The 16,061-nt window shown below is 54.9% G+C and overlaps 6 protein-coding genes across 6 annotated transcripts; 4 read left to right on the top strand and 2 right to left on the bottom strand.

Annotated features, from left to right (window-relative positions):
* Positions 1-328: 328 nt before the first annotated feature.
* On the bottom strand, positions 329-1,933 carry CPAR01_05533 (uncharacterized protein; the record flags this gene model as incomplete). The annotated part of the gene is made up of 2 exons (XM_060489811.1): positions 329-1,826; positions 1,893-1,933. The coding sequence occupies 2 exons, from the start codon at positions 1,931-1,933 to the stop codon at positions 329-331; spliced, it is 1,539 nt and encodes a 512-aa protein (XP_060351277.1).
* Positions 1,934-2,970: 1,037 nt separating this feature from the next.
* On the top strand, positions 2,971-7,122 carry CPAR01_05532 (uncharacterized protein; the record flags this gene model as incomplete). The annotated part of the gene is made up of 1 exon (XM_060489810.1): positions 2,971-7,122. One exon carries the CDS (start codon positions 2,971-2,973, stop codon positions 7,120-7,122), a length of 4,152 nt encoding a protein of 1,383 aa, XP_060351276.1.
* A 362-nt stretch (positions 7,123-7,484) lies between these two features.
* Positions 7,485-8,234, top strand: CPAR01_05531 (uncharacterized protein; the record flags this gene model as incomplete). Its single annotated transcript, XM_060489809.1, has 1 exon — positions 7,485-8,234. The coding sequence occupies one exon, from the start codon at positions 7,485-7,487 to the stop codon at positions 8,232-8,234; it is 750 nt and encodes a 249-aa protein (XP_060351275.1).
* A 938-nt stretch (positions 8,235-9,172) lies between these two features.
* CPAR01_05530 (oxidoreductase family protein) lies at positions 9,173-12,604 on the top strand (the record flags this gene model as incomplete). Its single annotated transcript, XM_060489808.1, has 4 exons — positions 9,173-9,539; positions 10,213-10,890; positions 10,952-11,492; positions 11,842-12,604. The coding sequence occupies 4 exons, from the start codon at positions 9,173-9,175 to the stop codon at positions 12,602-12,604; spliced, it is 2,349 nt and encodes a 782-aa protein (XP_060351274.1).
* Positions 12,605-13,010: 406 nt separating this feature from the next.
* Positions 13,011-14,712, bottom strand: CPAR01_05529 (Tim44-like domain-containing protein; the record flags this gene model as incomplete). Its single annotated transcript, XM_060489807.1, has 2 exons — positions 13,011-13,686; positions 13,748-14,712. The coding sequence occupies 2 exons, from the start codon at positions 14,710-14,712 to the stop codon at positions 13,011-13,013; spliced, it is 1,641 nt and encodes a 546-aa protein (XP_060351273.1).
* Positions 14,713-15,147: 435 nt separating this feature from the next.
* Positions 15,148-15,867, top strand: CPAR01_05528 (uncharacterized protein; the record flags this gene model as incomplete). The annotated part of the gene is made up of 1 exon (XM_060489806.1): positions 15,148-15,867. The coding sequence occupies one exon, from the start codon at positions 15,148-15,150 to the stop codon at positions 15,865-15,867; it is 720 nt and encodes a 239-aa protein (XP_060351272.1).
* Between the last annotated feature and the right edge of the window lie 194 nt (positions 15,868-16,061).

Raw genomic sequence — 16,061 nt, 5'->3', positions numbered from 1 at the left:
ACGGTGCTCTCCCTCGAGCAATTGTTTCCCCTGGCGCGAAGCTGGTAGGAAACAGATTATAGATTTAATGAGTAACCCTTCCGCATTTCTTGTTCATGACTTGTCTGGTTCCGTTGATTCAAATGTGACTCCTTACTTAGATACTTGTTGATCCTTTCATCTGTCGCCGGGCAGTGTAGCCGTACCGCATATTGATCCCAACACCTTTCATTTCTATTATCATTACTTTGGTTTTCTGTCTGAGAATACTTCATCTCGACGGTATAATCGTCTAGGAGAAACTAGCTTCTCTCGTAATCTCATCAACTTTACCCCAACTACCAATTTCTCACAAGCTCTCGCCCTCGGCAAGCTTTCTCGTCCACGCCTCCAAATCACCAACTAACCCCTCAAGGATCTCCGTGCTGGTAACGGCCTCGTTCCACGTCAAGGTAATCGTCGTCTCGCCGCCAGCGATGCCGGCTACGTTGACGCAGAAGGCTTGGGCGACGGTGCCGGCTGATTGGGAGAAGACGGCGCGGGTTAATTTCCACCCGTTCTCGCCCTCAACCTCGTCCTGACTGTCGCTGCTTCTGCTGCCCTCGATGGCGCCCAGGTTACTCACCTCCCAACTATTCCCCCTCGCCTTGCCGTCTTTTTTCCGGAAGAAGTCGTGGAAGTCGCTTACGTAGCGGAGCATTGCTGTGATGTCGTCGTTGGGTAGGCTCGTTAGGCGAGTTTGGAGGTCGGTTTTGATGGAGGATGCGACGGTCCAGGTTGCGGTTTCGAGGGTTGGACCCGAGGGAGCGGAGGAAGAGTCGCGGAGGGCGGTGGTGAGAGACTCTGAGATGGGATGACTCGTCGAGGTTACCAGGACGCACATTTTGTTATCGATGTCGAGGTTTGGGTCTTGTACGAAGCGGCGCATGCTGATGGCGGATGACGGTTCAAAGGACGGTGCTGTCTTTGAGGGGAGATGTCGCGCGAGGGAGGCTGCGACGAGGGCGTGGATGAGGGGCGTCAGAGTCAGGCCTTGCGCGCGGCATGCTGCGAGGAGGTTGGAGACTGTGAGGGCGGGGACGGTGACGATGCGGACGTTTGTGTGGAAGGGCGTGTCGAGGCGTATGGCTTCGCCCGTCCAGGGCGTCGCGGCAGGCCTCGGTTTGAGCCAGGTGGGGCCGAAGGCGGACCATAGTTCGCGGAGGAAGTAGGGCCAGGAGATGCGGCCGTTGACGAGGTTTTCTTGGGGGAGGGGGAGCGTTGGAGGGGTTGGGAGGGTGAGGATGTTGTTGGACTGGAGGTGGTGGGTGGTGGAGGGGGAGGGGTTGTTCAGGGCGTGGAGGAGGCGTTTGTGGAAGATTGAGCCGCTTGTGCCGTCGCTTATTGCGTGGTGGAAGAAGTAGAGTACTTCGATCTCTGTTGGTAGTTCACAGCCTTGTGAGGGCTGGGTTGGGATGATGGAGATCTTCCATGGTGGACGTTGGGAGATCTCGGGCCAGAGTTGGTCGTGTTGGTGGGAGAGGTGTTTGCAGAGGGTCGCGTCCGGGCCGCTGGCACCGGTGTTGAAATCGGGGCCGGGGCCGGAACCGGGGTGGGACGGAGGGAACCACTGAATATGGTTTGATAAGTTGATTTGTGGCACGCGCACGAACGAGGACGTCTGTTTGTCTTCGTCGGCGATTCCGACCTGCATGAAGGGTTGCTCTGCGATGACCTGTGCGACGGCGTCTTGGAGAAGTTGCTTGGCTTGGGAGAGGGTTGAGATGCCCGGTGGGAGCGCGTAGCGGCCAGTGACGGCGACGCAGCGGTAGAAGCCAAGGGAGTGCCGGGCTGTTGAGTACGTTTCCCTATGTTCATGTCAGTTTGGTTCGTGAGAGGGTGGTATCAGGAAAGTAAGTTTGAATGTATCATACATGTTGCCGCATGGCCGGATTACTTCTGTTTGGGGGGTCATGACTTGCTCCTTAGTTGGAGCTGGTGTATGGATGGCAGACGATGATTCTCGTCAATGGGACTAAGAAGTTTCTAGGCAGATTTGTCGTGAGTCGTGACTGCTAATGATGAACCAACACTTTGTGAGGTATGCCTATGCTGTTCATTCGTGATGTACTCCGTAATGACTGCTCGGATGAGCTGGAGCCTGGAGATGACGCAGTATACTGGATTCCTCCGCTTTGTTGCGTCGAATTCCTGGTCCCTGCAGGCGTTCCTGAGCGCCCAGGGGTTTCCATCCTGAAGGGGCATAGCTCCCCGAGTTGCCCATTCATTGAATGGGCCATTGGACAGGGGTTGGGCATGACGAGTCGTACCGGTATAATGTTCGCTTAGGATATGAAAGTTGAATGAGCTGTGGGGGCTTTCGGATAGTGAACACGACATCAAAGAAGATTAGCCAGGCACGCCAGACATGTGAACAAAGGTCGTTTGTTATTCTGGGAAACAAGACCCAGAAACGTGGTTACGGGATACCGTTAAACGTCTTTTAGAGCCGCGTGACGGCGCGCCGTTTCCAGAACGGGGATCGGCCATTCAGGGTCCAGACCGGCGCAATCTTGGAGCTTGGACCATTTTGGACCGGAAGCTCCCGATTAGTCATTCCCTATCTGTTTTTCCGCCCCGAGATTAGATGGGGCAATGTGGGGGTTGATCCAAATGGGAAAGAAGCACCAGGAGTGGCCCCCGGTCAATTTCCCTAGGAAGACGCGGTTCACCACTTGCTCGCTCGCCGGCCCAAAATATTGTCTTTCCCCATTGCGCGACCACCTTTCCCCTGATGATAATGCGAATAAAGACGACTAAGTTGACCATCTCGGCCTCATAGCTTTGAAAAGCTCGTGTCGCTGTTTCTGCTGCGTTCTCGTATTATTATGACGCGACCAGTCGCCAAATCACATCGCAAGAAAATGCAGCTGCGCGCAGCTTGACAACATACCATCACCACTACACTGTCGCCACCACCAACTACGAACGTGGCCACAACCCCAAAACGCCATGGAATACAATCGATCGCCGTCCTTCGGCCTCGGCGCTCGAGCGAATCGTCGCGCTTCTACTCAATTGACTATTGACGAGGAAGGCCGTAAACCACTATTCTCCAAACCCTCCCGAGAGAGCCTCGAGCCTCAGAATCCCTCACCAGCTGCGGCAGGAAGTACCAGATTCGGATACTCGCCAACAAACGCCCAAACCAGTGCGACCGGTCGACCCCCCTCTCGCGCCGCGATCCCTCGACCTTCGAGCTCCCTTTCGCAGACGCCCTCCCTCAATTCGAACCACTCCATCGAGATCGTGTCTCCCGGCTCTCGCATCCCCAGACCCAAATCCACAATTGGCATTTTCGCCAAAGGCTCCGGAGTCTCCGTCGCCGAGGCCTGGAAGCTGGCGGATGAGAACCGTGTCCAAACCCTCGAGAAGGCGCGGCGAGCTACCCCCGCAGCCATCGACGCATCACCAAGCCCTGCTCCACGCCCCTATACCAATCGACAGGTCTCGGACGAGTCAAAATCGCGGCGATCTCTTGGCAAAGATGCGGTTGACTACAGCCGTCCTAGACCCCTTTCGAGGATGTCGAGCGACTCGTTGCGTGACAGCTACGTGGGACGGTACGGCGGTAGTCCAGGCTCGAACAGTCTCTCTAGCTCTGGAAGCTTCGATCGTCGACTGAGCCAATACGAACGGGAGATGGCAGAGTCGCCGAGCGCGTCTCGGGATCAGGAACATTTCTTTGGTAAGACCAGAGTGGGACCAAAGATTGCCGAGACAGGACACACCCTGGCGAGGAGGACAAGCAACAGCAGCCTTAACGGGTCTCAAAGTGCGAACCGGCGGGCAAGTAACAGCAGCTTGAACGGAGTCCCGGGCTTGGGTAGGAGGACAAGCTACGGCAGTTTGAACGCCAGTCCGCGTCCCGGAGCATTCGCAAAGAGTCATGTTCCTAAAGGACACATCAAGGAGCTCCTGGAGCAGGATGAGAAGGGTATTAAGCGATCCGCCAGGCCGAAACCAGACGACGACAATGCAGCCGATACACCGTTGCCCTCTGTAGAGACCTCCCGTCTGCCTCAGGAGCCCACTCCACCAACCTCTCGCCCGGCTTCTACGAACCCGGATTACCGATCCCCGGACAAGAGTTACGCGTGGCAGCTCGACGCGGATTTCACGGCGGGAGACTTGCAGATCTCAGACAGTCCACGAATAAGAACCGATGGCGCTGGCTTCAGCGAAGCCTCCGATCGACGATCCTCATACGGCAGCGCTTATGCTGAAGAGCAGCTCTTTGGGCTGAACGGAAATCTCAGGCGGGAGTCATCGCTAGGGCCTTCTCCTCGTGCTGGGCGCTCTAATACTAGGATCGACGAGATTCGTCAGCGGGAAGAGAAAGCCAAGGAAGAGCTTGCCGAGTTACGAAAGGCGCTGCCAAGAGCTAGAAACAATACAAGGCTGGAAGAGATTCGCGAAAGAGAAGCAGAGGCAGAGGAGCATTTCGCGAAGCTACCCCGACGCTCCTACTACCCGACACCCGATGATTTACCAGACCGTGAAGAAGTTGATACACAAGCCCCGCCAAAAAACACGAAACTCGACGAGATACGAGCCCGAGAAGCCGAGTCATTGTCTAAGAAGGCCGTCGCCACTAGTCGATTAGAGGAGATTAGGGAACAGAACTCAATGATGTCGAGATCCATGTCGCCGGAAGCTCGGCGAAGCGAGGACTTTGCGAGAGAGTCGACGCCTGTCCGAGAAGCGGCTGGGGAGTCAGTGTGGCCCACAGAGGACGGCGAGCATGTCGCCAACACGCCTGTCACAATCTATCGCAACTCACCTGTACGGGAGCGAAACAAATCGCTGTCTGAGTCGTCGGCGAACCGAAACGAGCGGGCGAGTCCCAAGTCTGCAAGGCCACTGGGTGCGCATGCGCGAACGGACTCGAGAGACTTGTTGCAGAGGCTCGCCAGAGCTGCGAGTAGCAGCCCTGCTCCTGAATCCAATAACCAGCCCGCGGCTACAGATGAGAAAAAGTGGCCAAGCATTGAAGACCTGGAGAAGGAAAGGCTGGAAAAGGCGAATCAGGAGGTAGAGAGATTGGAGAAGGAGAGACGAACGAGAGACAGGCTCGAGAGGGAGAGGCTAGAGAGGGAGAGGCTAGAGAGGGAGAGACTCGACAGGGAGAAGCTGGAGAAGGAGAGGTTGGAGAGAGAGAAGATCGAGATGGACATGCTCGCTAAGGAGAAACTCGAGAAAGAGAGACTCGAAAAGGAGAAGCTCGAAAAGGAAAGACTTGAGAAAGAGAAGCTTGAGGAGGAGAAGCGTGAAAAGTTGAAGCTTGAGATGGAAAGGCTCGAGAAAGAAACATCCAAAGAGACTTCGCAGAGAGCCGAGACACAGCGGCGCAGAAGCGAGCCTAGACGGTCTGCCCCCGAACCCGAACCTAAGGCCAGTCCACCACGACGAAACCGCAGAGAAACTATCAAAGTTTCCGAGCCAGCTTCTACCGAGACGAACGGAACAGATGACTCCAAGTCCAGTTCCACGGACGAGCTGAAAGCGCCGGAGGTAGGGAGGCCCCAATCTCGCGTGGACTTCGCTGCAAGGCGCCGAGAACGTCGTCAGAGGTCAACCGACTCAGCCAAGGACAACCGTAAGAGCGTGGCCTTGTCGGATGGTGATCCTACCGACCGCATCGAACAAGAGAGGAACCTTTTCGCGCCTGCGGACAACCAGTCTGAGCGTGGATCGAGAGCACCTTCTGCAGAGCCTACTACCGAGGATGAGGATAAGGACCTCGCCGGCGAGACTCCCCGGCCGAAGAAAGTCGACCCGCTATCTCTCCCTACACCTAGAGTGACTGGGGCTTACGTCGAGACGCCTGCGACGCTAAAGGTTGAGCGTATCGAGGAGAATACCCTACCCCCATTAAAGAGGCCTGACCCTTCGTCGAATGCGACTTTCGATAGACCGCAGAGCAGAAGAGGATCACGGCCAACGTCAAGAGCAGGCACATTCTTTAAGGCCTCCGAGTCTGGCTCCGAAACAAGCGATCAGAAGGAGACGACCGGAACGAGCACTACTACCAGCCTACGACGCCGGAATAGATCAACCTCTCGGCCGCGCAAACCTCTGACCAACTCAGTCAAGCCGCCGACAGTCAAGGACGATATAAAGGAACTGCAACGCATCCATCAGATTGAAGACTCTACCTTGGACGATTTTGAGGAGCTGTTTAACATGCAGAAGCTCCAAAACGACCCTGACCTGGATATCGAGTCGATGCTCGATGACATTGCGGTCAAGAAAGAGGAAGTCGCAGCCAAGCCGAACATTCCAACGAGTCAGCGAAACCACGAGCTGGAGCAGTACGACAGGATGAGCAAGACATTGAAGGACGGGCTATTCAACATCCGTAGTGCCAAGCAGGGCATCGAGCGCTTGGAGGGGCAGGTGTCTCACGCCGAGGGCGGCAAACATGGTGATGCTGCTACACTTGGGAAAGTGTCGGAGAAGCAGCCGCAAGCCAAGGGGTCGCATCACCGCCATAACCTGGATCACGCTCGCGATTGCCCAGACTGCAAGAGCCAGACTCCCATCAAGGAGGTGTCGTACCTTCACCTTCCTGTGCCTAGCCTTTACCGTCGCAACCCCTTCCGCCTTACATTCCTTGGGCTGATGCTCCTCCTTGTGTCGCTTTGGTATGCCGCTGAGTCTGCCATGTGCGAGGCTTACTGCCGACCAACTTCATGTTCATCGACACCTTGCGTCTGGTCACCTACGGATCCCACTTGGGGTGTTGCTATTCCTGTGAAGCTCGATGAGTGGGCCACAGGTGGCTTGGGTCGGCAACTCGCAAACCAATACTCCGAGGAGGCATCAGATCTTTGGGCGGATGCGTTGGATTTTGTGACAGGGACCGATATTACGACTATTGATATCAACACACTTGACTTTTACGACAAGCGACAACTCCGTCGTCGTCTTCGCAAGAAGGGACTTGCGAAGCGGACAGTCGTCGAGTCAGCCAACGACAAGGCCAAGTGGGACGCTTGGCACGCCACGCGTGTGGCCAGCGAGAGGGCGCAAGACGCGAGAGAAATGGGGTATGATATCGGCGACGCGGATGAGAGCCTTGGAGACGATGAGATATTGTGAGAGGAGGTAATTATTCCCGGTTGTTGTACATTACTACTAGTCTTTTACATGCCGCGCTTGCTGCCGGATGACAGCACGCTGGATAAGACGCTTTGGGGCACAGAACTCCTTTGGTAATTAAAGATATTTGCAAATCAACATGGTCCGCCCCGTAGACTCTATACGTGATTTAGCCATGCGTGGGGGACGGATTGGCTGAGTCAAATCACGACATTCCGGGCCGATCGCGAGCTCCGCCGGTTTCCGGGGGTTCAGCCGTCATGGCTCCGGTGAAAATATGGCTTCTTGTAACTTGCGTACTACTAACCCACAACCAACTACACGCACTTACTTGCCTTCAATGTCGTCTAACAAATTTCAAAATGGACGGATCCAACATTAGCTCTCAAGTCAAAGCCAGCTTGGTAGAGAAACCCTGGTTCGGCTTCGACCTCGACGACACTCTCCACGAGTTCCGCCGCGCCTCTTCGGCCGCCACGACGAAGACGCTGGAAGCCATCTCTCGGAAACACGGGACTCCCGTTGACGAGTTGAAGGAGGCGTACGGCCACGTCCTCCGCGTCAAGACGGCAGCCGCATTTTCAGACGGTAAGACGTCGTTTGAGTATCGACGGGAACGCTTCTCTTCGGTGCTGGACCGGTTCGGGTCACCCAGCGACGATGCGGCGTTTTTGGATTCGTTATTGGATGTCTATGAGCGGACTTTGAATGAATCGCTCCAGCTAAAGGACGGTGCGGGGGCGTTACTTAAGAAGTTGAAGACTATGGGGAAGAAGGTTGTTGTTATTACGGAGGGTCCGCAGGATGCGCAGGAGAGGACTGTGAGAGAGCTTGGAATTGATGGGTATATCGATTTTCTGGCGACGACGAACTTCTTTGGGGTGGCTAAGACGGAGGGACTGTTTGGGGAGGTGCTGCGGCATCTTGGGATCGGGGCGGGGGAGATTGTGTTTGTTGGGGATAGTGTGGTGAGGGATGTCGAGCCTGCTTTGAGGGAGGGGATTTTGAGCGTGCTTTTTGATGAGAGGGGGGAGACTTCTTGGGAGGGGAGGATGATGAAGGTGAAGAGTTTGAGGGATCTTGAGGGCTTATTTGGGGATGGGGATGCGTGAGATGGTAGATAGTCAGTCACTCACGATTGCAGCGCCGAGGCGAATGAAGACGTATTGGCATTCTCCTTCGGATATAGGGCGGCCTTGAGCCGGCTCCATTTTCAATTACGGCGACGCGGAGAATCTGATCAAGCCATGCCTTGGAGGAAGTGATCACTTAGATTTAAGTCATTACAAAGCTTTACACGGCTGTCAAAAACATGGTAGATGGCTGTGGTAGTATCGGTATCTTACCAAATTCACGGCGGGACTTGTTTTGAGCACCAACACTTTGCACTCAAAGGTACTGTCAAGCTGATCAAGGTAGTATTGGATTGTTTAGTTCAACGGCGTAGACATGCCTATATGAGATGGCGGTTGAAACAAGCATCATGATCCATGCTCGGCCATCGACGTCACTGGTAAGCGCTGCCATTGCCAACACCAAAGATCGCCAACAAACCAGGAACGTCTGCGCCTCTGTGCTTTCGAATCAGGAACCTACCCCAGATCTTTGCAGTTACCCCTGACCACGATGGCTCGTTTTGAACCGGTTGAAATATCCCGTCAAATGCTGGATGACGTCTGTACATAGGTATAGAATCAGCTGTGCTGCGCCGTAGGGCTTGGCAAGACTGCAGTCGGGCGGCTGCCAAGCTGACATTGAGCAACTGGGTAGAGAACCACTGATGAGCTGATATTGGATTGTACAAGCAATTTAATATAGATTGATCATGAAATCTCTTGGGTAAATGATGTTCTATGTATGAAATTTATACGAGTACATACAACAGCTATATCACGATATCTTATCGAGACTTCATCTTTCCCACGAACGGATCCGACTAACACCGATAACAATGAGCATTACCATCAACCCGAACTCCAAGCCCCGGTGTTTCTCGTCATCATTAACTACAACTTCCCGGCTCTAAAAACCAAAACAACCACCTGCCGCAATGGCTACCGCAACATGTCCAGACCCCCACCTCATAACACAACCCACCCACTTTCCTATCCCAGAAAACCTCACATACGTCGTTACGCCAGGCTACAACACGTATGACACGCCCATAGCGGCCTGCTGCGACCCAAATTCACTCCAGCTCGCCGAGGGCTGCTACAAGTGGTGCGAGCTTCCCGCGACCTACGCCGACGAGGACACGGCGCTGTCTAGGTTCATGGCCTGTCGTCGTCGCTGGGCCAACAAAGAAAAGATGAGTACTAATGGGACATTGAAATATAATGAGACGTCTGGATATCCTTTCTACTTACACGTTGCTGAAAGCGGACCCGCGGGGTCGGGTGTTACGACTGTGAGAGTTGGTATGTTTGTTTTGGTGGCTTCGATGTTTATGGGTTTGGTTTGATTGTGTTTTTGGTAAATGGTTTTCTTGATACGATCAAGATGTCATCCGGACTGTATTAGCATGGTGTTGGGAGCTAAGTCAGGAAGTTGTGGGGTGAAGGTATATTCCTAGTGTTCTTGGGTGTAAACATGGCATTGCCGGCCTCATTGCAGTCAACTATATAGAAACATGAGTTTGGATGATTGATGTCAGTAATGAGGGAATCGGGACTGACGGATTTATTCTGGCACATTTGACGCCATGCATCTCTACTCATTGTAACAATTCTCAACCGTGAAACTTTGAGCATCACTCAATCAAGAGTGACATACTTCAAGAAATTTGCAGAAATGGGTTGCAAATTCGTTGGTTGAGATCCGCATCCGCTCGGGTCCCTCCAAGTGTGACAAATCATAGGCGATGTATCTCTCTCCACGGAGACCACGCAAGCTCACTTGGTGTAGATCTCTATTAGTTTCATTGACATTTCGATATCAAAGCGAGGGGGAGGTTGATTACCAAGGTGGCCGCAACCCCTCTTCCAATCGACTTACACCGCGATGCGCCAGCTTACAAATCGGCCATCACATCATCTTCAGTCTTACACACCTCACCTCCATACCGTTACTTCACTATAAACTCACAGCCAGAACCTTCTCATCTCGCTACAAGACCTCAATCGACAAGTTTTCATCCAACCGTAACCACCACCAACATCAAACAAACCCTCATAATGGCACCCATCAGAATCGGCATCATCGGCCTCTCCTCAACCGCAACAACAGCCTGGGCCTCAAGCGCCCACCTCCCCTACCTCCTCTCTCCGCGCGGCCGCTCCAAATACACAATCACAGCCCTCTGCAACTCGAGCGTCGAAGCCGCCCAGCGCGCAGTGAAAGCCTACAACCTCCCCTCCTCCACGAAAGCCTACGGCAGCCCCGCCGACCTGGCCGCGGACCCGGACGTGGACCTCGTCGTCGTCTCGACGCGCGTCGATCAGCACTACGACACGGCCCTTTCCAGCGTCGAGGCGGGTAAGAGTGTGTACGTCGAGTGGCCTCTCGCGCAGGACGCGAAGCGCGCGGGTGAGCTGGCGGATGCGGCGAGGAGGAGCGGGGCGAGGACGGTGGTGGGTGTCCAGGGAAGATTTGCGCCGTCGCTGTTGAAGGTAAAGGAGATCTTGGAGGAGGGGAGGATTGGAAAGGTGTTGAGTAGTGAGGTGAGGGCGGCGGGTGGTTCGTTGGATCGGAATGTTTTGCCGGCTGGGTTGAAGTACTTCACTCAGCGCGAGATTGGAGGGAATGTGATCACCATCGGTTTTGGTCACTGTGAGTTCATTTCTTTGCCCTTGACATGGAAATCTCACCCATTGCTAACATGAGCGTTCAGTGTTTGACCAGATCCAGCACGTCCTAGGCGAGGCGACCATCCAACACTCGCACACCCAAATCCAACGCCCCGACGTCAAGATCCGCGACCCGTCAACGAAGCAAATCACCGAGACGGTCTCAAGCAACGTGCCCGACCTCCTCGTTGCGACAGCGACCCTCCCACCCTCAAACTTCGTCTCCGCCCAAGGCGCCACGTTCCTCGCGCGGTTCCGACGGGGTCAGCCCTTCGCCGGCGAGCCGCAGCTCTCGTGGACCGTCAACGGCGAAAAGGGCGAGATCCGGCTGACGTCGCAGAACAGCGTCGCGCTGCAGGCCTTTGCGGACGTGGACGGCGTCAAGATTGAGGTTCAAGACTTTGAGAGCGGCGAGGTGGAGAGTGTGCCGTGGGCGTGGGAGGAGGGGTGGCAGGCGGAGTTGCCTGTGCCGGCGAGATGTGTCGGGGCGGTTTATGAGGCTTTTGCGGAGGGTGAGAGTTTGCCTAGTTTTGAGGATGCTGTGAGGCGGCATGAGCAGGTTGATGGGATTCTATATAAGTCTGGGTGAGTGAGATGGCTTATATTGATGTGTAGGCTCATGGTCTTGTCCCGGAGCAGGGACCCAATTGAGGTGTTTATCTAAGTATCATGAGAAATCTGATCTGCTTCTTCATCACTTAAGTCACTATTCAACGTTTAGTATTGTGCTGTTTGAGATGTCTTGTGTTCTTAAACTCACTTCATGTTTTGGCGTTCACGCTCACTCTCGGTTGAGTCATCCGGCGGCGGCACTAACACGCAGTTAGGCAGACAGTTGCCTTCAGAGTCAGCCTCACTTCTACATCACCCAACACTTATAAGCTATGCAAACCTACCACCCCTTACGAACAGCATACAAGCTTCAAATTCAAAGAATCAGTTCGAACCTTACATCTGTAATCACCATGAACACATCACCAATCTACTTTTGGCGGGAAACGGGGCATGAAGGCTACCTCTCCCAATGGTGGACCTCCAACCCCTTCACCCAATCTCCCTCTCCCTCTTCATCCTCATCCCCATCCCCATCCTCATCTTCAACCTCCTCCACACCCATAACATTCAAAACAGCAGAACACTACATGATGCACGCCAAAGCCCTCCTCTTCACCGACCCCACCGTCGCCCTATTCATCCTCAAAGCAGACCACCCGCGCAAAGTCAAAGCCCTCGGCCGCAAAGTGCGCAACTTCAACGAAGCGCTGTGGAACGAGAACAGAGAGCGCATCGTCCGCGAGGGCAATCTCCTGAAGTTCCGGTCCGCGCCAGAGTTGCGGAAGAAGTTGCTGGCGACGGGGGATAGGGAGCTGGTGGAGGCGAGTCCGATGGATCGGATCTGGGGGATCGGGTTCTCGCCGGATAAGGCACCGGGTTCGGATCGGGGACGGTGGGGGTTGAATTTGCTGGGTAAGATTTTGATGGAGGTTCGGACGGTGTTGAGAGAGGAGGCAGAGGTGGAGGAGGAGAGGAAGGGGAGGAAGAGGGAAGTTGTCGAGGCTGAAGCGAAGAGGAGGCGGAGTTCTGAAGAAAGGGAAGGGAGCCAAGTTGTAGACGAAGGGGCTGTTAAGAAGTCGAGACGAGGAGAGGAAGATGCAGGATCCGTCAAGACGGCAAATGACACGGCTGAAGGGGGATAGTAATGATGGGGTGAGGACATTCTCAGTTCTCGTTTGGTATTACATCGCGAAGTATGGGTAATCGCCTCGTCTACATGAAAGACACATTTTTCCTTCTACACGTACACATATAGCCTTCAAGAGCGGTGTTGGTTTTTGTCTTTCCTCCCCCTTTGGCCACACTTCACATTGTGGCAACGTCGCGTCCAGTGTTCGCCAGTCCCATATGCCCCCGAGTATCTATTTTGTACAAGTAATAAAACACTTTTTTGTCGGCTGAAGATTTTTTGCGAGAAGGGGGCTTCTTTGTAGGTTGTTAATTCATCATCCAAACATCTTCCTCGCTTATGAGAAGTACCGCCCCCTTGAAAAGTTGGGAGTGGTGGGTTATGATAGTAGTGTTGTTGTTGTTGGTGGTAGTTTTGGTTTAGTAGTAGTCCTTTCCGCTCTTCTGCATCTCAATGAGACGCCATCCTCTCGTCTCAGGGTTGCTGACATCCTCTGGTACGCGGGTGATACCGATGGCGTACGTCACCAGCTGCACCTTATCCTCCATGCCGGCCGCGAGCTCGCCAGACTTTGCGTTGCGGTAGACGTGCACCTCTTGTGTCCTGCAGGTGATGACGAAGACGGGGATTTCACCGGGGTCCAGCATGCGGGCGCGGACAATGTCGACGTGGCGGATATCGAGGATCTTGCCGTCCGACTTGAGGCCGGCGGTAAGGTACTGCTTCGTCAGGGCCTCGTACACGGAGTACTGGGCCTCGGAGAGCCAGAGCTTGAGGGTCTCGATGTCGCCCTTGACGTAGGCGTCGAGAACCTCGGGCAAGATGTATTCGCGGAGCTCCTTCAAGAAGGGCTCCGTTCGGAAGCTGGGGTCCATTGTGCGGAACTTCTTGATGACCTGGGCCGTCTCGTTCTCGGCGAACCATCCTCCAATCTTGTCCGTGACGAGTCGTGCGGTCTCGATGAGGGGGTTTTCGGATTCGCGATAGACCTTGCCGGCGCTGAAGAAGCCCTGAGCGAACTTGTTCGAGTCCTTGAACTCATTCCACGCCTCCTTCCAGGCGGCGTCCTTGTGAATCGTGACGTTTGTGCCGGCGCTTCATCACAGTCAGTTGGGAGTTCCGGACCTGCAGGTAATCCGCTTTTTCGAAAACTTACTTGGGGTCTTCCTCAAAGATCTCTGGCTTGCCGTGCTTAAGGGCCTCAGCCTCGCGCTTCTTCCTACGCTCCTCCTTCTCAACCCAGCCACCGTAGCGCGAGCTGCTGCCGTCATCGATAACGTCCTTGACGTTCTTGTAGGCCTCGGTTTCGCGGATGGGCTTGGTCGCCTTGTCGAGCGCGTCTCCCGTCACGTTAGCGACCTTGCGGACGCCCTTCATGGCGGTGGTATCCCAGGTCCAGGCGGCACCCTTTCCGATGGCGCCAGCGGTGGTCTTGACGGCGCTCGTCGCAGCAGAAGAGATGGCACCAGAAGACTTCTCATAGGCCTCGCGGGCTTTGCGGACTCTCTCGCTCTCGGCAAAGTCCTGGATCTCGCCAGACAATGCCTTTGTCGACTCGTTCCATTCCTTGGACTTGCCAAACTCGGCCGTCAGTGTCTCTCTGAAGACCTCCCACGGCGTCTTGTCCCCGTGGGGCGGAGGAGGCGGCATGTCCTCCTTCTTCTCCTTTTGCTTCTCCTCGCCTTCCTTACCCTCCTCTCCCTCGGCCTTCTCGCCCTCCTTCTTCTCGGATGACTCCTCCTTGCCCTCAGACTCGGCGTCCTTGGCCTTGGCTTCCTCGGTGGGCTTCGCGGTATCCTCGGCAGGCTTTGCACCGTCTTCGGTTGCCTTGGGCTTCTCGGTCTGCTGCTGCTGGAGCTGTCTGGCCGTCAGGTGGAAAGACCTGGATTGCATCGAGCTCGAGATGCTGCGGACATCTTCAGGGAGAAACTGTGATCGCAATGAGGTGGGTCGTGCAAAGGTGTGTCGTGATGAGACCAGCACAGCGTTACCACTGATGTCTGTGGAAAGTAACCGGCTGAAGGCGGGTGTCCTGCTGTGGTTTTGGACCGCCGCCCGCGCGGAAGCTCTTACGAGCGCATTCTGAGGATTTCTCCTCGCCGATTGCACGAGAGAGTTCATACTGTGTGTGTGTGTGTGTGTAGTATAACCCAAGCCAACCGCCTCTCGACGATTAACGCAAAAGAGGATTTTAGAAAAAGAGAGGGAGGAGAGGGGCGGAAAGGGGATGCAGATGACGATTGGGGGCGAGTAAAGTTGCAAAGAAATTTTGGCTCGCGACAGGTTCCGACGGGGGTTCCAGAAGCTCTGGCGCTGCAGTGCTGGGCGAGCGATCTCGGTTGACAGCGGAGCGCGGAAAAAATCTGGGCCCCTGTTCAACCGAAGACGACCCGGCACGCCACTCGGGAGCCAATCAGATAGCGGCAATGTCTCCAGACGTTCGAACGGGAGCTTTACCAAATTTCTGAAATCTTCATTGCAGCTGGGCCATCATCGTCACGGACAGGTCACCCTCTCTCCCCCTATTGCGACAGGAAGCCTGATACAACTCCTGCGATGAGCTCCGCACCGACGACTCGCCTCTTGGCGAGATCCATCTTCCAGACTGCCGCCCGTCCATCCCCGATAGCACGATGCTCCCCGGCATTCCTCCGACCCTTCTCTCAGACCCCGATTCAGCGCGCCGGCGATGCGAAGAAAGGAGGCCAGGAGCTTCTCGCTGCCATGTACGGCTCCCGCTCCACAGCCTCAACACCGGCACCGACACAGGGAACTAGCTCGCCCAGCCACAACCAGACAATGCTCCTCCAAACCCTGAACAAGGCCGCCGGCAAGTCGCTAGATGGCGGTCTCGCCTCAAGCGGCTCAGGCCTCGACGACCTTGTCCCCGAACAGGAGGACCTCTTGGAGCCGTACCACATGCACATCTACTCCCACAAGCACAACACGCATGTGACGGTCACGAAGCCCGACCGTGGCGCCATCATCTCCCTGTCGACCGGCAACATCGGCTTCAAGAAGTCCAAGAGGAAAGGATACGACGCCGCCTACCAATTGACGGCATACGTCCTCGAGAGGTTGAACTACGCTGGATGGCACAAGAAGATCAACAAGCTCGAGATCGTGCTCAGAGGATTCGGTGTTGGACGTGACGCGGCAGTCAAGGTTCTCATGGCCCCCGAGGGTAAGCTTTGGAGAAGCAAGGTCATTCGGGTGGCGGATTCAACGAGATTGAAATTTGGTGGAACGAGGAGCAAGAACCCAAGACGTGTCTAGAAAGGGGGTACGCTGTCTGGAGTTCGCGGGGGAAGAACAACGCAATAACGCCTGTACAATACATGTACAACTGTATCATATCACAAGAGCAAATTTCCTTGCATTCTGATGGTTTCATATCAAAAATCCAGATGTCCAACCCCACTGGTATCAAGTGCTGTACGCCCATTAAACCCAAACGCCAGACCTTTGTA

Source organism: Colletotrichum paranaense (assembly GCF_030867605.1).
Source record: "Colletotrichum paranaense strain IMI 384185 chromosome Unknown Scaffold_4.1, whole genome shotgun sequence".
Taxonomy (NCBI): Eukaryota; Fungi; Ascomycota; class Sordariomycetes; order Glomerellales; family Glomerellaceae; genus Colletotrichum; species Colletotrichum paranaense.
The sequence above is the reverse complement of the archived record's forward strand: the minus strand, read 5'-3'. Positions and strand labels throughout refer to the sequence as shown.